This window comes from Staurois parvus, unplaced genomic scaffold (assembly GCF_062004578.1).
Source record: "Staurois parvus isolate SC_StPar_1 unplaced genomic scaffold, SC_StPar_1.0 ptg000272l, whole genome shotgun sequence".
In the NCBI taxonomy this organism is placed as follows: Eukaryota; Metazoa; Chordata; class Amphibia; order Anura; family Ranidae; genus Staurois; species Staurois parvus.
In genome coordinates this window covers 2841021-2868235 of record NW_028318068.1, presented here as the reverse complement: position 1 = coordinate 2868235, position 27215 = coordinate 2841021, and the positions used below count along the sequence as shown (strand labels likewise).

General features: G+C 45.1%; 1 protein-coding gene and 1 long non-coding RNA gene across 2 annotated transcripts in view; one reads left to right on the top strand and one right to left on the bottom strand.

Annotated features, from left to right (window-relative positions):
- LOC149459144 (uncharacterized) overlaps positions 1 to 27215 on the top strand; it is a 114676-nt gene that overhangs the window by 65451 nt on the left and 22010 nt on the right. Inside the window, exon 2 of the long non-coding RNA XR_016313342.1 lies at positions 4926 to 5089. This is a non-coding gene — a long non-coding RNA (uncharacterized LOC149459144). The remainder of the gene's footprint in view (positions 1 to 4925; positions 5090 to 27215) is intronic.
- Positions 1 to 27215, bottom strand: part of SKA1 (spindle and kinetochore associated complex subunit 1) — a 35916-nt gene that overhangs the window by 7001 nt on the left and 1700 nt on the right. The window contains exons 2-5 of the mRNA XM_089681611.1: positions 18620 to 18734; positions 15228 to 15352; positions 8984 to 9075; positions 1784 to 1921 (exon numbers count right to left, since the gene is read on the bottom strand). Coding sequence (XP_089537737.1) covers positions 1784 to 1921; positions 8984 to 9075; positions 15228 to 15352; positions 18620 to 18707 — 443 coding nt within the window. The 5' untranslated portion in view covers positions 18708 to 18734. The remainder of the gene's footprint in view (positions 1 to 1783; positions 1922 to 8983; positions 9076 to 15227; positions 15353 to 18619; positions 18735 to 27215) is intronic.

The following is a 27215-nucleotide window of genomic DNA, read 5'->3' as shown; positions in this document are numbered from 1 at the left end:
AGTCTAAGGGTGACATCATCGCCCAGGTTCTGCCCAGGTTGTCGGCTGTCCCTCCTCCACAATAAAGCCGGCACTGGGGCCCGATCATGTGACCGGAGCAGCTTCAGAATAGGTAAATATGAGCATCATTTCTGTTTCAATATTCTTGTTAAGAAAGTTTTGTTTCAGGAACACAACAAGCTCAATATACGCCCACGCAGGGACCGAGCAAAACAAGAACACAGAAACAGATACATCCTGCTGACTTGTATTAGCCAAATAACAAAATGTCCAATGACAGCAAGGGAGGACGGCAAAAAGCCGAACCAAATATTATCAGCAGTAGTCCAACATAATACCACAAAGAGAAGAGGAAAGAAAAAAGGTTAGAAGAAAGGAAAAAGAAAATAAAAATGACAAAAAAAAAAAAAATCTGAAAAACAGAGGAAAGGGAGACTAGGAATATCACGGATCCAGGGCTAGCACAGGCAGTAACTACAAGAGGCCATAACTAGTAGGGGGCAGGGATGGAAAGGAACATCGTATCCAAGGTTCCCAAACCTTAAGGAATCTTGGATGAGAATCCTGAAGAATGTTAGACATCTGTTCATTGATCAACATATCATTCATCTGGGTCTTCACCTCCTGGAAGACAACCGAAGGGGTTCTCCAAGCTTGAGCTATAGCACGTTTGGCCGAAATAAATAGGTAGGATGCCAATTTCATGCCAAAATTGGGCAGTGCAGAAGGGCCACCCTTGCATCCCTACGGACCGGAATGTGAAATAGCAAACCAAAAACCCTAGACCAGAAGAAGCCTGTCAATCGCGGGCACAACCACCAAATGTGCAAGACGTCCCCGCGTAGACCACAGTTCCAGAAACATGTATCTCTGCCAGTTGGATTAAAGTGAGCAATCCGAGCCAGGACCCAGTACCACCGCAAGAGGGCCTGTATTGACTGAACATTTCGACACCATCACCCAGGCCCTACGCCAATCCTCCACTGCAATCGAGCCACCCAGATCTCGCTCCCATTGAGAGACATAAGACAGGGGCGATGAGGAAGACCTACTGTTAAGGGAGGCATAAATTACAGAAATGAGACCAGGGGACCCCGGGGAGTGCTGACAAACGTATTCAAAGGATGTTTTGTGGTAAGGGTATGTAGAAGTACGACGGAGGGATAGGACCCAGTGGCGCAATTGCAAAGACTGATAATATTCCCGTAGCGGGAGCCCCCTTGATTCTCAGAGAGACTCCCATGAAGGAAACGTACGAGCATTCAGAAAATCAATATGACCATCTTTTCTTTCACAGGGTATATAGAATAGTCTTAGAATGGGGGTGGGAGTAGGGTTTTGTCTTATTTAGAATTTGACTGGAATTACACTTTAATGAAAATAAAAATTTCATAGCAATGGTCAGCCAATAGGAGACTGGACCTGTGGTGGATGGCAGTACAAGCTGCAGATATACAGTCTAGTAAGCAGGCATCAGAGACCAGAGCCATCTTGGACTGAGGCTGCAGCTACCAGATTTGCAGGGTGAAAACGTATGGCTTGCTTTGAGTCTCTGAAAACCACAGAAGCCTATGGACAGCATTAGAACCAGACACGTTAGTGCAAAGCCCAAAGCTGGATCAGAAAGCAAACATTCTGGAGGAAGCAAGGACTCCTCAGGGGCTCTGGGGGCACGCAGAGAGAGGAACAAACACCTACAACATGAGACAGCAGACAAGAACAGCCAAATCAAATGTGCCCATTTCTGGGTGCCAATGTTCTTCCATTTTATATTCCTACTTACGCAGGGACCTTTTCGAACTCCTGCACGGTGATCAGCTCTATCTCCTTGATGACATTTTTTGCTTTGATGGGTTTCTTCACTGGCTCTGGAGCGACAACCTTTACTTCCACTGGAGCTTCTTCACTTGCAGCTGGACTGCTATTGAAAGAGATTTATTTATTTATTATAGGTACTTATATAGCACTCAGTTTACTCAGCACTTTACATATATATTGTACATTCACATCAGTCCCTAACCCTCAAGGGGTGTACAATCTAAGGTCCCTAACTCACATTCATACATACACATACTAGGGACAATTTAGACAGGAGCCAATTCACCTACCAGCATGTCTTTGGAGTGTGAGAGGAAACCGAAGTACCCGAAGGAAACCCACGCAGGCACAGCGAGAACATGCAAACTCCAGGCAGGTGGTGCCGTGGTTGGGATTCAAACCAACAACCCTAATACTGCCAGGCAGAAGTGCTAACCATTTAGCCACTGTGCTGCACTAGATGACACAAAGCTTTTTAGCTCAAGTTTGACCTGCTTAGATTTTGCTTTCCCTGGTTTTTCCCAACCCCATCAACAAACATGATAATATGAACATGAAACAGAATCCCGTTTTTATTTCATACCTTATTTTAGACCCAGTGATATCATCCCTGGGTCTCTATGCATCTCTAAGCAATGCAGGCAGATCATAGCTGGTGGGAGGGGACGGCAGTGTTTTGTACATAGCTTACTAAAACCTTCACAGCACTCTGTCTCAGTACTTCTATTCAAGTGGTTGTAAAGGTAAAAGGTTTTGTTTTTTACCTTAATGCATTCACTGCATTAAGGTAGAAAATCCTTTTAATATTAGCTCACCCGGCAGCCCCCTTAAATACTTACCTGAGTCTGATCTCGATCCAGTGCTGTGCACATCAGCAGCAGCTCTTCTCCCGTTTCCCAGGCTTGGCTGAGAGTACCGCGAGCCATTGGCTCCTGTTACTGTCAGTCAAAACCTGGGAGGAGAGAGCGGTGGACGGGGCCAAGCTGGGCTTTGTGTCTGAACAGCCCGGCTTGGGAACAACCATGCACGAGTGCCTCCTTAGCAAGCTACTATCTATGGGGGCACACGGGAGGAGGGAGGAGTCAGGAGCGCCGGTGGGAGACCCCAGAAGAGGAGGATCGGGGCTGCTCTGTGCAAAACCAATGTACAGAGCAGGAACGTATGACCTGCTTATTGTTTTAATAAATTTTAAAGCTTAAGAAGATTTAAGAGCCCTCACACCTGATGAAACTATAAGGCTGGTTCTTGGGAGGACTAAGGCTGGCCATACACCATACAATTTTCTGTCCAATTTCCTTTAGATTTACCTTCAACTATGTAGTACAAGAGCCTGCCTAATTGGATACAATTGAAAGTGTTGTTAGGTTTGACCTCATATTATATGGTTTTTGGTCAGGGGCAGACTGACCATTTGGAAACTCGGGCACTGCCCGAGGGCCGGGGTCAGTAGGGGGACCCATGAGATGCCACTGGTACCTTTTTCATAGGCTTTTTTGAGTTTGGGCAAGGACACAGGGTCCCCATGATCCCCTATTGCCCGGGGGCCCCATGAGTTGTCAGTCCACCACTGTTTTTTGGTAAATCTAAACCAAAAATCTCAAGAAAATTGTATAATGTATGGCCAGCCTTAAAATGTCTTCATGGACAGATGTCAGTCCGGCAGAGTGGGCATTCAGCCTTGAATACTATCCAGAAAACAATGACTGCATTAAAGTCTCAAAGTTCACCTATCCTAAACGTAATAAAAATCCTATGTAATCTTTTCAAAACCAGAAGTCTTAAAAAAAAATAAAAAATTAGAAATTAGTTAAAAAAAAGTTTCAGCCACACCTAACAATCCTTTTATTAACAGATTGGTGTGATCACATGAGTACTTATAATTCTATGTCCCCGCCTAATGAGGGGCAGTTTTCTGGCTCAAAAACAGGTCTGGGATAGTTGATTTTACCTTCCATATCCCTCAGGAGCCATTTAAACATCATAGTACCGTTAAAAACACCTTAACCACTTGCCCTTCAGAGGATTTTCCCCCCTTCATGACCGAGTCATTTTTCGTGATTCGGTACAGTGTTATTTTAACTGACATTTGCACAGTCATGCAACACCGTACCCATATGAAATTTTTGTCATTTTTTTTTTAGACAGATTGAGCTTTCTCTTATGGTGGTATTTGATCACCACTGGGTTTTGTATTTTTTTAGTACATAAACAAAAAAATTAAATTAACTTTCTGCTATAAAACATCCAATAAAAAAATTAAAAATCAAATTTCATCATAAATTTAGGCTAAAATGTATTCTGCTGCATGCTCCCAGTAAGTGTATATTGATTGGTTTGTGAGAAACTTATATCATCTACAAATTATGGTATATATACTGCAATTTTTTTTTTATACTAGTAATAGTAGAGATCAGCGACTTATAGCAATACTGTGATAGTATGGTTGGCCATCTGACACTAACACTTGACACTTTGTGGGAACCAGTGACACCAATACAGTGATCAGTGCTAATATTATACACTGATACTGTACTGACACTGGCTGGGAAGGGGTTAACATCTAGGGGTGTTAACTGTGTGCCCAACAGGGCTTTGTGTATGTGTACTGCGTGTTTTTTTTTTTTTTTTTTTTACTAGGGGACGTGCCTGTTTTTATTCCCTGCTTTGCAGGGAAACAAAAACTGGCTCTTCTCCGCTGTCAGCACAGAGCTCTGTCCTGTCATCCTCTTCACCGATCAGCAGGTCCCGGCCAATGATTGACTAATCACGGCACAGCCAGAGCGGCGCATGCGCCCCCCCTACCCAGAACCCAGAAGAGCTGAATCACGTATTAGATATGTGACCTGCGCAGGAGAGCTGCTCTGTAACTGTACTCCTAGGTAAGGCGGTCGGGCAAGTGGTTAACTTAGTAAATAAAGTGAAGCAAATGCGGCGCAACAATAAAAATATATATAATTTATTGTTGCGCTGCATTTTCTTCACTTTATTTACTTTGTTATATGTGGGAACACATTATATGCTAGCTGCACATCTATTTAGGAGATTTTCGTTGTGCTGAAGGTTTTTGTATACAAAGTGGTTAACTTACCTGATCCTCAATTCCCCAGCAGACGGCGCTACCCTATGTTCCAGTGGTGGACTATCACATGACGTCATCTTGTCCAATGCAGAGCTATGGACCTACAGGGTCATGATGTCCTCAGGAGCTTAGACCGCCAGAGCATAGGGAAGAAGATGTTGCAGGGTCCGGTCTATCAGCACAAAGTAGTAGGTAAGATCTTCTTTTCTATGTTTGCTAGACCTAAATGCGACCTAATCAGCTGCCACTGTAGCTGTGAGCGGTTTTAACTCCCTGAGCTCTGGCTGAACCAGGCATGTCCAAAGAGCTCACAGCCTGTGAATGTATAACAAATGATCTGCAGGTCACCAATTAGACTATTCCTGTGCTCTCTCCTCCTATTAGTCAACTCTTTTGCATTAGATGGACAGCACCGTGCAATGCATAACAGCTCGATTTGATTGGATTCCTACTAACTCCTTTTCCAGACGGAGTTTGGTGCAGGGCATTACAGGTTACTATAAAAACAAAGAGCTGTAATGAATCCACAACTGGAATAAATGTTGGGCAGCACAGTGGCTAAGTGGTTAGCACTTCCACCTGGCAGTACTAGGGTCGTCGGTTCGAATCCCAGCCACGGCCTCACCTGCCTGGAGTTTGCATGTTCTCCCTGTACCTGTGTGGGTTTCCTCCGGGTACTCCGGTTTCCTCCCACACTCCAAAGACATGCTGGTAGGCCAGTTGGATCCTGTCTAAATTGTCCCTAGTATGTGTATGTATGAATGTGAGTTAGGGACCTTAGATCGTACACCCCTTGAGGGTTAGGGACTGATGTGAATGTACAATATATATGTAAAGCGCTGCGTAAATTGACGGCGTTATATAAGTACCTGAAATATATATATATATATATATATATATATATATATATATATATATATATATATATATATAATGTAGAGCTTATTAGATAAGCTATGGTTCTGCCATCATGAACCGTGAACCTACAGGCGACTTCCACTAGGGGGCAGCAACATACCATACACAGATCTCTATTTACGATGTCACAGGATGCATAGATCAATCTTGTAAATTCCTTGAAGAAACAGACATGAAATATCTGTAGGTCAGAGTGTCTATTCTTGTCATCTCTTGCACTTTTTGATCAGCACTTTTCATCATGTCATTCTGAATAAATGAGCATGGAAACAGCTGCCGTCCTTATCAGCTGAACTGTCACATAGTTCTTAGCAAAGCATGGATCCACTGCATTGCTATTGCAGCTTTAGTTTAGCTGTTTTAACCACTTGCCATCCAGAGGATTTCCCCCCCTTCCTGATCAGGCCATTTTTTTTTCGATATGGCGCTGCGTTACTTTAACTGACAATTGCGCGGTCATGCAACGCTGTACATAAATTAAATTGTTATTATTATACGGGATTTATATAGCGCCAACAGTTTGCTCAGCGCTTTACAATATAAAGGGAGACAATACAATTACAATACAGTTCAATACAAGAGGGTTAGGAGAGCCCTGATCCTTGGAGCTTACAATCCAAGAGGGAGGGGCTGATGGTACAAAAGGTAATAACTGTGGGGGATGGACGGGTAGAAGGAATAAAAGATTCCATTATTAGCAGAAGGCAGAATAGGCTTCCCTGAAGAGAGAGGATTTCAGAGATCGCCTAACAGTGTGCAGAGTAGGAGATAGTCTGATAGATTGAGGTAGAGAGTTCCAGAGGATGGGGGAGGCTCTGGAGAAGTCTTGGAGACAAGTATGGGAGGAGGAGACAAAGGAGCTAGAGAGCAGGAGGTCGTAAGAGGAGCGGAGAGGATGGATGGATGTCATTTTTTCCCCCCACAAATATAGCTTCGGTGGTATTTGATCACCTGTGCGTTTTTAACTTTTTGCGCTATAAACAAAAAAAAAAAAAAAACGACAGAAAATTCTGAAAACCCCAATATTTTTGACATTTGCTATAAAACTTTTCCAGTAAAAAAACAAAATCTAATTTCGTCATAAATTTAGGCCAAAATGTATTCTCCTCCATGTCTTTGCTAAAACAAAAATTGTAAATTAATTAGTTTATGTGAAAGTTATAGCGTTTACAAATGGTGGTATATACAGTGGAATTTTGGGGTTTTTTTTTTTTTTACTAGTAATGGCTGCGATCAGCAACTTATAGCGGGACTGCGGCGGGCATTCTGACACGGGGGGGGGATCTGACTAACTGCCACTGACATCCCCAGTGACACTAATATAGTGATCAGTGCTAATAAAAAGCACTGACACTGTACTAATGAAACTGGCCAGGAAGGGGTTAACATCTGGGGCGATCAAAGGGTTAACTGTCTGCTGTTTTACTGAGTCTGCTGTGTGTGGTTTACTAGGGAAACATGCGACTGTGTATTTCTCTACTGTGCTTACACACAGGTCTCTCTCCTGTCAGTGACACTCAGCGACTGCCAGGTGCCGGCGGGGAATTTCCGGCCAGGACCTGGTGATCGACATCTGAAGGCGCCAATGACAGCATGGGTAGGGGAGCACGTACACGCATGCACACCCCCTACCCGGAAATGCAAAATCACGTATATGTATGTATGATTTTGCAGAGTCCTGCCGCCCTGTAGCAGTAGTTCTGCTATAGGGTGGTAGGGAAGAGGTTAAAGGAGAACTGCAGGTTCTCAAAAATGTCCCCTTCCCCTAACACCTATGCCAACTAACCTGTGTAAGAAAGATGCATATACATACCTATGTTCAGACTGCGCTGATCACGTGATCCCGTGTCAGCCATCGGCGGTTGCAGGGAAGAGAAGGGAGCGCTCAACAACAGCCAACATTCCTAGGAGTGGTGACGCCACCCATAGGCTTCTTATGGGTCATCCGTTCTCAATGCTCCCTCCTCTCCCCTGTAACCTCCACTGGCAGACACAGGGGAACTGGATCATGACCGAACCACAGTGGGCTGAAAATAGGTAAGTATACAGATCTTTCTTACACAGCTCAGGTGTTAGGAGGGGGAGGGAGCAATTTTAAGACTAGTTAGTTGGTAGACTGAAATTCTACTTTAAAGCTTTTGTAAAAAGTACATTTTTTTTTTTTTTTGTAAAATAAACATATTTACCTACTCTGTGCAATGGTACTACACAAAGCGGCCCCGATACTCCTCTTCTGGGGTCCCCCATCAGTGACCTTGACTTATCCTCTTCTCTGTGTGCCACCATATGAAGCCGCTTCCTATGATGGAACACCAGCGGACTCACTCCTGAGCCAGGCTGTGCGAACCTGTGTTCTGTGCGCATTTCCTGCATCACATTCAAAATGCACTGTCCTTGTGATCTGCAGTGGGTGTCAGTGCAATGCTTAATGACACCCCAAATGCAGGTCACAAACAGAGTGCATTTGCCTGCACCGGATCTCATGGTACAGAGATATATCTGGTTGCTGTGTGCTTTGTAAAGTGGTGCATGCACTTTTACTGCACTCAATTTCAGCCCTTTCAAATGAAGGAGCTGCTCACGGATTGCATGTGAATCACACAGGAACATGCAGCACGTTCCTGTGCATTTCATGGAGTGAGCGTGCCCTTTAAGTGCAACTAAACTTGAATAACTGAATACTGCGAGCAGGCAGGCTTTTTATCGCAGGAGAAGCATGCTATGTCTCTTCTGCAATAAAACAAACTTTCCTGCCTGATCGAAGTTTCCTTTAGAATGTAAACTGAGCTGCACATGCACAGCTCAGTTCACATTCTTAGAACATTTTTTTTTGCACTGTTTTTTTTTTTTGGCACGGGAGGCACGGCATTCCCAGCCGGCCAAATCAAGAAGGCAGGTGGAAGATGTCAGCTCTGGCAGGGGGCCCCTGCTGATGTTGCATTGTTGGAGAAGACGTGAGTATTTTCAGAGTTTAGTTCTGCTTTTATTTACTTTAACTAACTGGTGTGTATTTGTACTGTATGAGGATCCAGAACAGCTGAATGGAACCTGTGTAAACACACAAACTACACGTAGACACCTTTGTAGGAACTGAGCCCAGAATCCCAGTGCTGACCACATAGCCTCCCACCCATCTTTTCTTATAAACCCCCTACCCTTTTCTTATACCTGCTGGGGCCTTTCTTAGGAAGGTGGACAGGAATATTCTCATTTAGATGAGTTGCGTCTTTGAAATCTTTCTCAAGGGCGATCTGAAGTGCCTACAATAGATAAAATGAGAAATTACTACAAAATTAACGTTTTTTTTTTGGGCTGCCCATATACAGTATATAATAGCCTACATTTAAATTATTATTCCAAAAGATCACATCCCATTTGTTGTACAAGTAGTCCATGTTATAAATTTTTATATATATATATATATATATATATATATATATATATATATATATATATATATATATATATATTTATTACACACAGTTGTGCTCAAATGTTTGCATACCCTGGCAGACATCGTGAAATTTTTCCATTTATTTTGAAAATCTGACTGATCGTGCCAAAAAAAATTTATTTAAGGATAGTGATCATTTTATGCCATTTATTGATCACATAGTTGTTTGGCTCCTTTTAAAATCATAACAGAAATCATCCGAATGGCCCAGATCAAAAGATTCCATCCCCCGGAATATTTGGCCTTGGTACAGACACACAAGGTGACAGACAACGGGTAAAATTGCAATTAAAGGTTAATTTCCCACATCTATGGCTTTTAAAATTGCAATCAGTGTCAGTGTATAAATCGTCAATGAGTCTGTTAGCTCTCACGTGGACGCACTGAGCAGGCTAAATACTGAGCCATGGGGAGCAGAAAAGAACTGACAAACTGTAATTTTCAATATCATTACCAAAATGTCAAGATTTCTTCCAGGGTATGCAAATGTTTGAGCACAACTGTATATTTATACCTTTCTCTTTCCATGGGACTGGTCCAGCTTTGCCTCCTAAGGCACTTCTGGCCGCGGTCACACACACTTGTCCCTCAACAACCAATGCAGGGTTTATTGCCCTGTATTGTATGTGATAATGCAGAGGAACTACTCACAGGTCAGAGCCTAATGTTTGAACACAAACTGGAACTTGACACCTGAATGGGAATATTTACTCTACCATAGGCTGTGTGTACAGGTCAACTAATGACACCATGAAACAGCACGAGTAACACATTTCTTATGTAGGTGAAAAATACAAGGTACAGGAAGGAAGGTTTATAAGGAAGGTTTATAATGTCTGTAATGTGATTTAAAGGATCAATTGTATTATTTTTTTTAAATAACAAACATGTTATACTTACCTAAAAAATTACAAAAATTTAGAATTACAATTCTATAAATCCCACCTCCAATGTAATACTGCTGCTGACATGAAATGTGTTCCCACATATACAAATATACTTTATAAACCAGTGCCGTGCAACGCTGATGTAATATACACCGTATAACAATTTATAATACGGTGAATGTGTATATTGTATATTTTATGCATTATGTAAATGGTGGGGCTGATTGTCTGTCCATTTGTATCAGCTTCTCTACTGTGGGGGGGTAGAGTGACCTGCATAGTCCATTATGTATTAATTGGTCCAGATGACCAAACTGGAAAGAATCCATTGTAAAATAATGTTGGGCTACAGTAAAATGGCACTCGCCACATTGTTGTGGGTGGTTACCAGGGTGGATAAAAATCAATGATTTAAAAAAAAAAAAAAAAAAAAAAAAAAAAAAAAAAAAAAAAATCGGATTTTTTTTATTTAAATCGGATTTTTAATTTAAAATAAAATGCTTTTTGCGGAAAATATATTACCATCCAAAGGTTATTCCATCATGAAATAAAGATTAGTTTTTTAATTATGTAGAATAAGGCTGTATATGTTTAATTTTTTTGGTAAATAAATTCCATGAATCCATTCACAATGTCATGCTCTTCCAGAGGTTTTTGTAAGATTATTGGGCAGTTTCTCTGCCTACAAGATATTATCGCAGATGATTGGTTTACTTTTGCAGTTCTCAAAACTGAATTTGACTCAGCGGAGATCACAGGCCTCTTCTTCACAGCAAAAATGTTATAACATGAACAGAGTTAAGAAAAAGACCTTCATCCTAACTTCTACAAACCTATGAATACAGAATCAACCCCTTCAGTGCTAAGCTTCAAGAAGTTCAGTGAATAGAATAGAAACAATATTTTTCTGATTGTTTGGAGTGGAATAGATCTGCACAAGAAGAAAGTGAAACTAAGTGTGAGGAGGAAGGGGCTGACAGTCTAAGGTTCTTAAAATATATATATTTTGTTTAGCCAAATTAGTTAACAAACATGGATGTTTAAGCAAATCACATATGCTGGAATGTTATTGTTTCAGATGAATAAATCTATTTAAATTGTTATCATTAAGGTAATGATTATTTTTCTCCTTCCTAAGTACAACAGAAAAGTTGTCCAAATATGAATGATTAACCTATTAAACTGGGGATAAAAAAACTAATATGAAAAGTTATTCTAAAAATCTTCATCTACTTGCATATTAAAGTTATACCAACAAGACTTAGTCTTTATGTAGAAAACTAGGATTTAAATCAAGCCTTACTGACTAGTGATTTAAATCGCGATTTAAATTGTGATTTAAATCAGTTTGATTTAAATCAAATCCACCCTGGTGGTTACTGTGTAATGCGATGTTGGGCTATAGGAAGATGGCGCTCGTCACATTATTGTGGTTGGTTACTGTGACAACAATTGTGGAGATCAGTATAAATGAGCGGCAGAACGTCCAATGGCCATCCCCTGATGAAGTCACATGTTGTGACGCAATGCGTAGGGTGGGCAGATGACGTCAAGCCGCATGACCAGAAGTTTGCAAGCCGTGATTTCGTAAGTCACCTTAGAACGCTGGATGTGGTATTTCGGAAGCTATTTGACTGTAATGTCGCAGTCGGGCACTTTATATGTGGGTGCACTTACCTTTTAAATAAATGTTGATTGATACAAGTGATACACTATGATGGGCGTTTTTTCTGCATTTTCGGAGGATATGCTGTATAAGAAATAGGAAGAGTGTGGAGGAGATTGGAGGTGGAGAAATAAAGAAACTATACCTACCCGGGTTATAAGGGAAAGGCGCTGTGTGACCTAAATATCTATAGGTCAAATCAAGGAGGTGATAGTACATATGTGTGTTGGTGGAGGAAAAACACATAAGGGTGATTTCTTACATGGCAGGAAGACGCACGAATGTTGATTAGAACTGAGCGTCCTTGTTAAGAGGAATTTATACATATTACAAGGACTTTAACCACCATGTGGGAGTTATAGGTTGTAAGATGAACACATTGTTTATGTAATGTACTGTGGTTTGTATGTGCACTTTATAATAAATTATATGGGAAATTGCACATGCACTTTATTATGAGGATTGCACATACGTTATAAATTGTTATACGGTGTATATTACGTCAGCGTTGCACGGCACTGGTTTATAAAGTGTATATGTGGGAACACAATTAGTGTCAGCAGCAGTATTACATTGGTAGTGGGATTTGTACAATTGCGCTGAAGTACTTTGTAAGCTTTTAGGCAAGTATAACATGTTTGTTATTTTTTAAAAATCCATTTGATCCTTTAAATCACATTAAAGACATTATAAACCTTCCTTCCTGTACCTTGTATTTTTCACCTGCATAAGCAATGCGTTACTCGTGCTGTTTCATGGTGTCATTAGTTGACCTGTACACACAGCCTATGGTAGAGTAAATATTCCCATTCAGGTGTCAAGTTCCAGTTTGTGTTCAAACATTAGGCTCTGACCTGCGAGTGGTCCCTCGGCATTATCACATACAATACAGGGCAATAAACCCTGCATTGGTTGTTGAAGGACAAGTGTGTGTGACCGCGGCCAGAAGTGCCTTAGCAGGCAAAGCTGGACCAGTCACATGGAAAGAGGAAGGTATAAATATAGTTAGGGACCTTATATTGTACGCCCTTTGAGGGTTAGAGACTGATGTGAATGTACAATATATATATATGTGTGTAAAGAACTGCGTAAATTGATGGCGCTATACAAGTACCTGAATTAAATAAAGAAATAAATACATACAGTTGTGCTAAAAAATTTGCATACCCTGGCAGAAATCTTGAAATTTTGGTAATGATATTGAAAATATGACGGTTCTTTTCTGCTCCCCATGGCTCAGTATCTAGCCTGCTCAGTGTGTCCACGTGAGAGCTAACAAGGGTGATTTCTTACACAGCAGGAAGACGCACGAATGTTGATTAGAACTGAGTGTCCTTGTTAAGAGGAATTTATACATATTACAAGGACTTTAACCACCATGTGGGAGTTATAGGTTGCAACATGAACACATTGTTTATGTAATGTACTATGGTTTGTATATGCACTTTATAAGAAGTTACTGTATATGGGAAATTGCACATGCACTTTATTATGAGGATTGCACATGTTATAAATTGTTATACGGTGTATATTATGTCAGCGTTGCACGGCACTGGTTTATAAAGTATGTTATGCTTACCTGTTCTGTGCAATGGTTTTGCACAGAGCAGCCCCAAACCTCCTTTTTTTCAGTCCCTTGCTGACACTCATGGCTCCTCCCCCCTGCAAAGTGCTCCCCGCTTGCTATGGGGTCAGTCATGGGGGCTCGCTCTTCAGCCCCGCTCTGCATGTTCATCGACACACAGAGCGTGACTCTGCATCTTGCGCCCTCCTCACTGGCTGTGATTGACAGCAGCTGAGTCAATGAAGCGGCAGAGAGAGCCTTTGCTGTGGTGCACAATGTTGGATTGAGATCGGGCTCAGGTAATTATAGGGGGGTTAGGGGGGAGCTGCGTGCAGAAGTTTTTTTTTACCTTAATGCATAGAATGCTTTAAGATAAAAAACAAAACCTTCCGCCATTAACCGCATGCCGCCCAGCCACTGTACATATACGGCGGCAGGGCAGCACTCACAGGCAAAACCACGTTTTAAAACATGTGTTTTGTAAACAAATAGGGGGCGCGCGCGAGGCGCGCTGCCGCCCTATTTGTCCTGTGGATCACCGCCGCAGATGTCAGTTGCCGGGTCACAGCCGCTCATTAGCGGCTATGTCCCAGCGATCGGCAGTAAACAGTGACAGAGAGCACAGCTGCAGTAGCTGTGCTGTCTGTCACCTCTCTGTCAGCTCGAGGATGAGCTGATCGAGAAAGAATAGTTTCACTTTCTGGATCAGCCTTGTCCCGCCCAGTACACACCCCCGCCCCCTAGTAAAACACTCCCCTCACTTCTATAACCCTTTCTCTGCTAAATAAAGTTAACCCCTTCCTCCCCATTGCCATTAGTACAGTGTCAGTTTTTTTTTTTTTGCACTGATCACTGTATTAGTGTTTTTGGGGATGTCAGTGACCCCAAGTCAGTACCCCACAATGTCAGAATGTCCGCCGCAGTCCCGCCATAAGTTGCTGGTCGCTGCCATAAGTCCCTGATTGCCGCCATTATTAGTATAAAAAAAAAACTAAAAATCCCAGTATCTTTCCCGCCATTTGTAAACGCTATAGCTTTCACGTAAACCAATTAATTTACACGTATTGGTTTTTTTTTTTAGCAAAGACATGTCGCAGAATGCATTTTGGCAGAAATTTATGACTAAATTTGATTTTTGCATTTTTTTTTTACTGGACATGTTTTATAGCAAAAAGTCCAAAATATTGTTTTTTTTTCCTCAAAATTGTCAGCCTTTTTTTTTATAGTGCAAAAAATAAAAACCGCACAGGCGATCAAATACCACCGAAAGAAAGCTCAATTTGTGGGGAAAAAAAGGATGTAAATTTCATTTATGTACCGTATTGCATGACCGCACAATTGTCCGTTAAACTAGCGCAGCGCTGTATAGCAAGAAAAATGGCGTAAATTGCAGTATTTATACCATAGTTTGTAGACGCTATAACTTCCACACAAAGCAATCAATATACACTTATTGGGATTTTTTTTTTACCAAAAACATGGAGCAGAATACATTTTGGCCTAAATTTATAACCAACTTTGAGTTTACTATATATTGTTTATAGCTGAAAATAAAAAATATTGTTTTTCTTCAAAATTTTTGTTTATAGCGTGAAAAATAAAAGGTACACAGGTGATCAAATTACACCGAAAGAAAGCTCTATTTGTGTGAAAAAAAGGACGTAAATTTCGTTTGGGTACAGCATTGCATGACCACGCAATTATCAGTTGAATTAGTGCAGCGCCAAGTAGCAAAAAGAGGCGTGGTCATTAAGGGGGGTAAATCCTGAGGAGCTCAAGTGGTTAAAGCCACTTTATTAGTTGCAATGCCTAAATGAACAGAAAATGAAAAATGCTCTTACCTTCAATGAGTTGGCAACAGATTCCTGGTACTGAACTTCTGTTTCCAGTTTATTGAGGAGTTCACACAGCAAATGAAGTTCATAGGCCACTTTATTGAGTGTATTCCTCAGGGGCGGATCCTGCCCTATTAGAGACAGACAAGACGTGGGACTGAACCAAGGAACCAACAGATTCCCATGTGTGCTCTGGCATAAACAGTTATTGCAGATCATCAAAATATTCAGACTGTCTTGCGGTCATGACATTTCAGGCTCATCTGACATAATTAGAAGAAAAGAAAAAAGGATATTCCACCCAAAACCTGAAATGAATTGCCAAGATCAAATCAGAATTGTCAAAATTATAATAACAAACCAAAAGAACTGATTAAATCAATACCCAGAAAATGAATTCTTAATCTGGTTTAGATGCAAACTCCAGGCAAAATATTTTTGGATACACTGGGGGGAAATGAACAAAGAGTGGTGCAGGCTGAATACCTACTCCACTCTAAGCTGAAGAAGAGAGCAGATCCTGCTCCCAATTAACAAAAGGGGGGCAAGCCCTTAGGACTGATCTGCTCCCTGATCTATGCTGTATCTGTGGAAGAACCAGCACAGTACAGCTGGAGGTGGATTCTTCCATCCCTCTGCTCGGAGATCGGGAGGGAGGAGAGGTTGTGCAGACTCATGTAGTGTAATCCCCATCCTATAAGGAAGAGAAATGCAAGTTGTCTGCTGGAAGATCACATCCCGTAAGCCAGGTCTGACCTGGTGGAGATCTGCGGTGGTTTTCTATATTGAAAACTGCTGTGATCTCTTAGGTAACTAGGTGCAGATCCTGCTTCAGTTTCTATTTCGCTCTGAAACAGAAACTGGTGTGTGTGGCTCAGACAAACCTGAAAAAGACATATCTGCCCTGTTACTGTGGTGCATACCACTTGCGCTAGTTTCCTACCCAATTATAATGGCCCAGGAAGCTTAGTTAAAGCGGAGTTCCACTCAAAAAATAAAAGTCAGCAACTACAAAAACTGTAGCTGCAGACTTTTAAAAAACAGCCACTTACCCGTCCCACGATCTGGCGGTGTCCTACCCGCAACCCGTTTCACCAGCTGTCCTGTGTTCCAGGCGCTGGCATATTCAGTGTGGGCACCCGGCTGTAACAGGTTGTGGCTTCACAGCCAGATACCCACTGTGCATGCGCGAGTAGCACTGCGCTTCCTGAATGGCCCCGTCCTCTTCTGGGTCCTGTCACGTGTCCCAAAAGACTACGGGGAGAGAGGGTAGGAGGACAACTTCCGCTTCTGATCGCCTAGGCGATCGCAGCGGAAGTGGGAGCGTGTACCTATCAAATTCAGGTACCCGCTCCCCAAAGGTGCCAATCCTTAATGGGGAGTGGGGGACCAGTCTTTAAAGTGGAACTTTCCCTTTTGGGTGGAGCTCTGCTTTAATTGTAGATTGGGCATATATAAAGGACACCATGGCCTGCTGGCCTAATCACTGACCCCAGGTGCCAGCTCACTAGGGACCATTCTTCCCAAATTCTTCAAATTCAAACAAAGAAAGACACACAACTGTCACTGTTTTTCAAAGTTTCAAAATGTCTTTCAGGTGGACCCGATCAGAAAGTTCATTCACTCCTTTGGACAGGTGGGTTAAACCGACTTGCATCCGTTCGCACCTGCCGACCTCCAGATCCAATCAGGCCCGCTTAACCACTAGCCTACAGGGCACTTATACCCCCTTCCTGCCCAGGCCAATTTTCAGCGCTGTTGCACTTTGAATGGCAATTGCGCAGTCATGCAACACTGTACCTATATGAAATTTTTATCATTTTTTTGTGACAGATAGAGCTTTATTTTGGTGGTATTTAATCACCTCTGGGTTTTTTACTTTTTCTTAAACAAACCAAAAACCACTGAAAATTTTGAAAAAAAAAAACACAAAACGTTTTTTCTTAGTTTTTGTTATAAAATTTTGTAAATAAGTGATTTTTCTCCTTCACTGATGTGCGCTAATGAGGCTGCAGTGATGGGCACTGATAGGCTGCACTGACAGACACTGATAGGTGGCACTGATGGGCATTGACAGGCATCACTGATGGGCACTGAAAGGCAGCACTCATATATGGCACTAATAGGTGGCACTGACTGGCACTGATAGGTGACACAAAGGCAGCTCAGATGGGCACTGATATCTGGCATTGATATGCACTGGTAGGCACTGATATGTGGCATTGATGTGGCACTGATGGGCACTGGCAGGTGGCATGGATGAGCACTGACAGCTGGCACTGATGGACACTGACAGGTGGCACTGCTGGGGCTACACTGATCATCAGGGAACACTGATCATCAGTGCCCTGGTGATCAGTGTACATGTCCCCTCTGAGGGATGCCGATTACCGGCTCTCCTCTAGAGCTGTCAGCGTGACAGTACGTGAGGAGAGAAATGCCAATAACCGGCATTTCCCTATTTACATGTGATCAGCTGTGATTGCACACAGCTGATCACATGACCGAGCCGACATCTTCGTCTCTTTCCGTTGATCGGTGATCGGCTGTGTCCGAGGGACACAGCGCACCGCCGATCGCAGCGCGCTCACAGAGCCGCGCATGCGCGGTTAGAATGGGAGGACGTCATATGACGTCCTCACAGAACCGCCTAGCGCCCATTGTACTATATGGCGGGCGGGAGGCGGTTAAAAAAAAAAAAAAAAAAAAAAAAAAAAAAAAAAAAAGGGAGAACCCTGTCCTTTTCCGTTTAGGCAAAGTGGAGCGGAAGTTGTTGGGCTCTGCAGAAACTGAGCAGACATGGATGTGTCATCCGCCCGCTCTGCTCCAATCAGCAGAGGATCAGCTCACAGAACCCTTGCTAATCGGAACAGAATCCGCCCCACTTGAAAGAGGCCTAAGCCATAAAAGAACCCGATACTTGAGTGGTACTCCAAAGAATATGCAGAAACGATTGCTGTTTGAGGTTTTCGGGGGTCTAAATGTGTCAGAATTACACAGTAATATTAATAATAATAAATAGTACGAGGCCACTCACGAGGGTAGGCCCTGCGATGGTGCAACACTTCCCTTCTGTTGCTTTCATTCTCCTCCAGTCTCCAAATTCCTTTGTTAGACTGACTTCCTGTTAGAGGGTGGCTACGTTCACGTGGCTACCTTCTCTTGTTCGCTCCCAAGATGGATTATGGAACGTGTAGTGTGCATAGAGCAGTGTACATGAATGCAACTAATGTGCCCTGCTCATTCCAAACAAACAGAAGTGAGGTGGAAAAGGAGAGGTTCAAGGAGGCAGAAAAACACAGTAAGAAACAACTTAATGAAAAATAGATTACAGGGCCATTAGGTACCGGATGTGTATGGATGAATTTTTGGGGGAATAAATCAAAGATTCTACTGACCTATGTGCCGAAGCTGGAGAGTCTTCTTGATAATAGAAATCTTTGAATTCAGATGAGAACACAAATCATCCAAGTCACCGGCGTCCATTTCTGAGAGAAACGATGCAGAGAAATCCTGCAAAGAAGAGAAAGGGTCAGTACAGAGGTGTGGGAAATTAAACTATGGAATACACTCGGACATCTCTGGCCAGTGCTGGCTGGTGTAATATTTCTAGATAAAAAGAGAACAGCAGTACATCAAAAATGTGGTTGTAAACCTCAGACAATAGAAATGTTGAAATAATAGAAATATTGTTCAAAATATGAACAAAGCATATCCCTCCACAGTGTGTGCTTGTCTCAGTCCAGAGCACTAAGTGTCTTTTCTGTCTGCTGTTTTGTTCCTCTGCTATCAGAATGAATCACTTCTGACAAGTTTTCCTGACACCAAGAGAAAAATGGTGACAGGGAAGGGAGCTCCAGCAGATTGACAGCCTCAGCTCTGTTTCTGTGAGCTGTGTGGAGGGGGTTTGTCCCTTCCATCAGCTCTCAGGGCTCTCCTCACTGAGCTCTGCAGAGTGTAACTTCAGCTCTCAGCCCCCTTTTTTCTGAACTCTCAGACAAGCTGTATAAATTCTGTGCTTTGAATAGCTGTAGATACGACTGCAGATAAACAGGTACAACGTATGTAGGAGGATTTGTTTCATCTGTGTATCACCTGAGGCCAGTCACTTCACTAGGTATGTGCAATGGTTTACAACCACTTTCAAGCTGAAGTTTAATCTGCTTATATTTTCCCTTTTCTGGTCCCCGCCTCCGCCCTCATCAACATGATAATGACATTGTGTAATAAATGGTTTCTGATTTCATTACATATCTTGCAACACGGTGACATCATCACTGGCTCTTTGTGGTTCTCTATGCAATGCAGGCAGATGATAGCTGGTGGGAGGGGCTGGCAGGGTGCTGTACATATCTTCCTGAAAACATCACAGAACCCTTCATCAGTATTCCTTTCAAAAGCCCTCAGTCCTGATTCAAGCAGTGGTCTGGCTCTTGGGAGGAGTTATGTAATTATCTAAATTTCGTGATGGGCGGGTGTCAGTCTGGAGTGGGTGTTCCCAGGCAGGCTGCATTTGCATAGGTAACACCCACATGTGATGCTGAGCCTCTATGACTGAAAGAACTGAAGTCCAATGAATGCAAGGGATTGGGAGGAAAGGGTTAGATGATGCTGATGAAATGAGGCGGGCTCCGTCTGACCTGCTGCAGCTTATAATGCAGGGCTTAAAATTTCAAGTCCTGAGCTACTAGCCAGGTCTTAAGAGTTACTCGCCACCAACAAACACACAGAGAGACACCTGTACATACACAGAAAAATGTACACACACACATACAGACACATGTATACACACACACATACACACAGACACACGTACATATATACACACACACACACACGTACATATATACACACACACACAGACACACACACGTACACATACATACACACAAGCACACATACAGTGGGGATCGAAAGTTTGGGCACCCCAGCTAAAAATTTGTATTAATGTGCATAAAGAAGCCAAGGAAAGATGGAAAAATCTCCAAAAGGCATCAAATTACAGATTAGACATTCTTATAATATGTCAACAAAAGTTAGATTTTATTTCCATCATTTACACTTTCAAAATAACAGAAAACAAAAAAATGGCATCTGCAAAAGTTTGGGCCCCCTGCAGAATTTATAGCATGCACTGCCCCCTTTGCCAAGCTGAGACCTGCCAGTGTCATGGATTGTACTCAATCATCGTCTGGGAAGACCAGGTGATGTCAATCTCAAAGGTTTTAAATGCCCCGACTCATCTGACCTTGCCCCAACAATCAGCACCATGGGTTCTTCTAAGCCAGTGGTTCTCAACCTTTCTAACGCCGCGACCCCTTAATACAGTTCCTCATGTTGTGGTGACCCCCAACCATAAAATTATTTTCGTTGCTACTTCATAACTGTAATTTTGCAGTGGGAGGAATAGTGCCCCATCACTGATGTCAGTGGGATGAATAGCGCCCCATCGTGGGTGTCAGTGGGAGGAATAGCGCCCCATCGTGGGTGTCAGTGGGAGGAATAGCGCCCCATCGTGGGTGTCAGTGGGAGGAATAGCGCCCCATCGTGGGTGTCAGTGGGAGGAATAGCGCCCCATCGTGGGTGTCAGTGGGAGGAATAGCGCCCCATCGTGGGTGTCAGTGGGAGGAATAGCGCCCCATCGTGGGTGTCAGTGGGAGGAATAGCGCCCCATCGTGGGTGTCAGTGGGAGGAATAGTGTCCCGTCATTGGCATCAGTGGGAGGAATAGTGTCCCGTCATTGGCATCAGTGGAAGGAATAGTGCCCCATTGTGGGTGTCAGTGGGAGGAATAGCGCCCCATCGTGGGTGTCAGTGGGAGGAATAGCGCCCCATCGTGGGTGTCAGTGGGAGGAATAGCGCCCCATCGTGGGTGTCAGTGGGAGGAATAGCGCCCCATCGTGGGTGTCAGTGGGAGGAATAGCGCCCCATCGTGGGTGTCAGTGGGAGGAATAGCGCCCCATCGTGGGTGTCAGTGGGAGGAATAGCGCCCCATCGTGGGTGTCAGTGGGAGGAATAGCGCCCCATCGTGGGTGTCAGTGGGAGGAATAGCGCCCCATCGTGGGTGTCAGTGGGAGGAATAGCGCCCCATCGTGGGTGTCAGTGGGAGGAATAGCGCCCCATCGTGGGTGTCAGTGGGAGGAATAGCGCCCCATCGTGGGTGTCAGTGGGAGGAATAGCGCCCCATCGTGGGTGTCAGTGGGAGGAATAGCGCCCCATCGTGGGTGTCAGTGGGAGGAATAGCGCCCCATCGTGGGTGTCAGTGGGAGGAATAGCGCCCCATCGTGGGTGTCAGTGGGAGGAATAGCGCCCCATCGTGGGTGTCAGTGGGAGGAATAGCGCCCCATCGTGGGTGTCAGTGGGAGGAATAGTGTCCCGTCATTGGCATCAGTGGGAGGAATAGTGTCCCGTCATTGGCATCAGTGGAAGGAATAGTGCCCCATTGTGGGTGTCAGTGGGAGGAATAGCGCCCCATCGTGGGTGTCAGTGGGAGGAATAGCGCCCCATCGTGGGTGTCAGTGGGAGGAATAGCGCCCCATCGTGGGTGTCAGTGGGAGGAATAGCGCCCCATCGTGGGTGTCAGTGGGAGGAATAGCGCCCCATCGTGGGTGTCAGTGGGAGGAATAGCGCCCCATCGTGGGTGTCAGTGGGAGGAATAGCGCCCCATCGTGGGTGTCAGTGGGAGGAATAGCGCCCCATCGTGGGTGTCAGTGGGAGGAATAGCGCCCCATCGTGGGTGTCAGTGGGAGGAATAGCGCCCCATCGTGGGTGTCAGTGGGAGGAATAGCGCCCCATCGTGGGTGTCAGTGGGAGGAATAGCGCCCCATCGTGGGTGTCAGTGGGAGGAATAGCGCCCCATCGTGGGTGTCAGTGGGAGGAATAGCGCCCCATCGTGGGTGTCAGTGGGAGGAATAGCGCCCCATCGTGGGTGTCAGTGGGAGGAATAGCGCCCCATCGTGGGTGTCAGTGGGAGGAATAGCGCCCCATCGTGGGTGTCAGTGGGAGGAATAGCGCCCCATCGTGGGTGTCAGTGGGAGGAATAGCGCCCCATCGTGGGTGTCAGTGGGAGGAATAGCGCCCCATCGTGGGTGTCAGTGGGAGGAATAGCGCCCCATCGTGGGTGTCAGTGGGAGGAATAGCGCCCCATCGTGGGTGTCAGTGGGAGGAATAGCGCCCCATCGTGGGTGTCAGTGGGAGGAATAGCGCCCCATCGTGGGTGTCAGTGGGAGGAATAGCGCCCCATTGTGGGTGTCAGTGGGAGGAATAGCGCCCCATTGTGGGTGTCAGTGGGAGGAATAGCGCCCCATTGTGGGTGTCAGTGGGAGGAATAGCGCCCCATTGTGGGTGTCAGTGGGAGGAATAGCGCCCCATTGTGGGTGTCAGTGGGAGGAATAGCGCCCCATTGTGGGTGTCAGTGGGAGGAATAGCGCCCCATTGTGGGTGTCAGTGGGAGGAATAGCGCCCCATTGTGGGTGTCAGTGGGAGGAATAGCGCCCCATTGTGGGTGTCAGTGGGAGGAATAGCGCCCCATTGTGGGTGTCAGTGGGAGGAATAGCGCCCCATTGTGGGCGTCAGTGGGAGGAATAGCGCCCCATTGTGGGCGTCAGTGGGAGGAATAGCGCCCCATTGTGGGCGTCAGTGGGAGGAATAGCGCCCCATTGTGGGTGTCATTGGGAGGAATAGTGCCTCATCATTGGTGTCAGTGGGAGGAACAGTGCCCCATCATTGGTGTCAGTGGGAGGAATAGTGCCCCGTCATTGGTATCAGTGGGAGGAATAGTGCCCCATTGTGGGTGTCATTGGGAGGAATATTGCCTCATCATTGGTGTCAGTGGGAGGAATAGTGCCCCATCATTGGTGTCAGTGGGAGGAATAGTGCCCCATCATTGGCATTAGTGGGAGGAATAGTGCCCCATCGTTGGTGTCAGTGGGAGGAGTAGTGCCCCATTGTGGGTGTCAGTGGGAGGAATAGTGCCCCATTGTGGGTGTCAGTGGGAGGAATAGTGCCCCATTGTGGGTGTCAGTGGGAGGAATAGTGCCCCATTGTGGGTGTCAGTGGGAGGAATAGTGCCCCATTGTGGGTGTCAGTGGGAGGAATAGTGCCTCATTGTGGGTGTCAGTGGGAGGAATAATGCCCCATTGTGGGTGTCATTGGGAGGAATAGTGCCTCCTCATTGGTGTCAGTGGGAGGAATAGTGCCCCATCATTGGTGTCAGTGGGAGGAATAGTGTCCCATCATTGGTATCAGTGGGAGGAATAGTGCCCCATTGTGGGTGTCATTGGGAGGAATAGTGCCTCATCATTGGTGTCAGTGGGAGGAATAGTGCCCCATCATTGGTGTCAGTGGGAGGAATAGTGCCCCATCATTGGCATCAGTGGGAGGAATAGTGCCCCATCGTGGGTGTCAGTGGGAGGAATAGTGCCCCATTGTGGGTGTCAGTGGGAGGAATAGTGCCCCATTGTGGGTGTCAGTGGGAGGAATAGTGCCCCATTGTGGGTGTCAGTGGGAGGAATAGTGCCCCATTGTGGGTGTCATTGGGAGGAATAGTGCCTCATCATTGGTGTCAGTGGGAGAAATAGTGCCCCATCATTGGTGTCAGTGGGAGGAATAGTGCCCCATCATTGGTGTCAGTGGGAGGAATAGTGCCCCATCATTGGTGTCAGTGGGAGGAATAGTGCCCCATCATTGGTGTCAGTGGGAGGAATAGTGCCCCATCATTGGTATCAGTGGGAGGAATAGTGCCCCATCATTGGTGTCAGTGGGAGGAATAGTGCCCCATCATTGGTGTCAGTGGGAGGAATAGTGCCCCATCATTGGTGTCAGTGGGAGGAATAGTGCCCCACCATTGGTGTCAGTGGGAGGAATAGTGCCCCATCATTGGTGTCAGTGGGAGGAATAGTGCCCCATCATTGGTGTCAGTGGGAGGAATAGTGCCCCATCATTGGTGTCAGTGGGAGGAATAGTGCCCCATCATTGGTGTCAGTGGGAGGAATAGTGCCCCATCATTGGTGTCAGTGGGAGGAATAGTGCCCCATCATTGGTGTCAGTGGGAGGAATAGTGCCCCATCATTGGTGTCAGTGGGAGGAATAGTGCCCCATCATTGGTGTCAGTGGGAGGAATAGTGCCCCATCATTGGTGTCAGTGGGAGGAATAGTGCCCCATCATTGGTGTCAGTGTGGTGGAGGGGGGAATAGTGCCCCATCATTGGGGTCAGGGGGGGGAATAGTGACCCATCATTGGTGTCAGTGGGGGGGGGAATAGTGTCCCATGGTTGGTGTCGGTGGGGGGAGGAATAGTGCCCCATTCTTGGTGTCAGTGGGGGGAGGAATAGTGCCCCATCGTTGGTGTCAGTGGGGGGAGGAATAGTGCCCCATCGTTGGTATTAGTGACACAAATGATGGGGCACTATCCCTTCCACTGACACCAATGATACTTACCTTGCTGACTCCTGCTCCAGCCTGGGCTCGCTCTCTCCCTCTCCCATCTACAGCCTGCATACCTGGCTGCAGCAGCAAAATTTGCACTTACCTGTCAGCTGTCTTCCTTCTCTGGCCTCTCTCTTCACTCGCTCCTGCAGCTCCCTCGATCTTCTTTGATCTCCGCGCGCTGCCGCTCGGCTCCTCCTCTCCAAGCTCCACCTCCTCACCGGTGATTGGCCGCCTGTGTGCCTCTCCTGAGCTACAGTTCCGGTGGCCAATCAGCGGCAAGGAGGCGGAGCTGTTGAGTGATCCCGGAGGTGTGGCCAGGTTACAGGGGCAGCATATCATCCCGCCCACAGATCGCCTGAGACAGGAGCGGTGTCTCGGTTCCTAAGACCATCGGAAATATGTGTTTTCCGATGGTCTTAGGCGACCCCTGTGAAATGGTTGTTCGACCCCCAAAGGGGTCGCGACCCCCAGGTTGAGAACCGCTGTTCTAAGCAGTTGTCTAGAAAACTGAAACTGAAAATAGTTGACGCTCACAAAGCTGGAGAAGGCTATAAGAAGATAGCAAAGCGTTTTCAGATGTCAATATCCTCTGTTCGGAATGTAATTAGGAAATAGCAGTCATCAGGAACAGTGGAAGTTAAAGCAAGATCTGGAAGACCAAGAAAAATATCAGACAGAACAGCTCGCAGGATTGTGAGAAAAACAATTCAAAACCCACGTTTGACTGCACGATCCCTCCAGAAAGATCTGGCAGACACTGGAGTTGTGGTACACTATTCCACTATAAAGAGATACTTGTACAAATATGGTCTTCATGGAAGAGTCATCAGAAGAAAACCTCTTCTACGTCCTCACCACAAAAATCATCGTTTGAACTTTGCAAATGAACATATAGACAAGCCTGATGCATTTTGGAAACAAGTTCTGTGGACCGATGAGGTTAAAACTTTTTGGCCGGAATGAGCAAAGGAACGTTTGGAGAAGAAGGGGCACAGAATTTAATGAAAAGAACCTCTCTGCAACTGTTAAGCATGGGGTTGGATCAATCATGCTTTGGGGTTGTGTTGCAGCCAGTGGCACAGGGAACATCTCACGAGTAGAAGGAAAAATGGATTCAATAAAATTTCAGCAAATTTTGGATGGTAACTTGATACCATCTATGAAAAAGCTGAAGTTAAAGAGAGGATGGCTTCTACAAATGGATAATGATCCTAAACACACCTTGAAATCCACGGGGGATTACATCAAGAGGCGTAAACTGAAGGTTTTGCCATGGCCTTCACAATCTCCTGACCTCAACATAATTGAAAATCTATGGATAGACCTTAAAAGAGCAGTGCGTGACAGACAGCCCAGAAATCTCAAAGAACTGGAAGACTTTTGTAAGGAAGAATGGGCAAAGATACCTCAAACAAGAACTGAAAGACTCTTGGCTGGCTACAAAAAGCGTTTACAAGCTGTGATACTTGCCAAAGGGGGCAGTACAAGATATTAACTCTGCAGGGTGCCCAAACTTTTGCAGACGCCATTTTTTTGTTTTCTGTTATTTTGAAAGTGTAAATGATGGAAATAAAATCTAACTTTTGTTGACATTATAAGAATGTCTAATCTGTAATTTGATGCCTTTTGGAGATTTTTCCATCTTTCCTTGGCTTCTTTATGCACATTAATACAAATTTTTAGCTGGGGTGCCCAAACTTTCGATCCCCACTGTACATACACACAAACACACACATACATATACATACACACACACACGTACGTACATAGACACATGTACACATACATACACAGACACATGTACACATACATACACAGACACATGTACAGATACACACATGTACATACACAAAGACACATGTACAATTGACATGCATACACAGACCCCGCCCATAAAAAGTTGCAGTGCTTCGATGTTCACTCACAGATCCGGGTACTGCACTCTAGGGGGAGGCAGAGAGCACAGCACACACTCCTTCCTTTGCTTTCACTGCGCTCAGCTATTGAGCAGTCTGACGGCTCCCAGTGCCAATGACAGATCCAGCCTGAGCTCCGAGCCTGCTCAGCAAGATGGCCCTGGGGGACACACTCACCCCCACCATAATTTCCACTCGCCATTGGCGAACAGAAATTTCAATCCCTGTTCTAATGCACATTATGAGAAGCTCACAGTGTGCGGTGAAATCGGGGTAAGCAGTGTCAGTCCAGGAGGAGGAGGACCTGAACCCAGAAGCTGAAGTTGCAGGGAAATTGCGCCTTAGCAGAAAACAACTTCTCTCATTGGAGGAGAGGACAGGAAGGAGGCGTGTCCCTGTTGGATCATCTCTAATGCAGCGGAGTCTGGAGCCCTGAAGCTGATATCCCCCACATTGCTAGAAGATCAGAGGAGCGGGAAGGACCTACAGAATCTGCACATGATGGGACTTCCTTCATCACAGTGATGGAGCTAAAGCTGGAGAGAAAAAAAAAATGAAAGTTTATCCAAACTTCAGATTTAGGGCCAGTTCACACTCCATGCGTTTCAGTTGCTTTTTTTTCTGCATCCCAAACGCACAGGAAGCAGGTG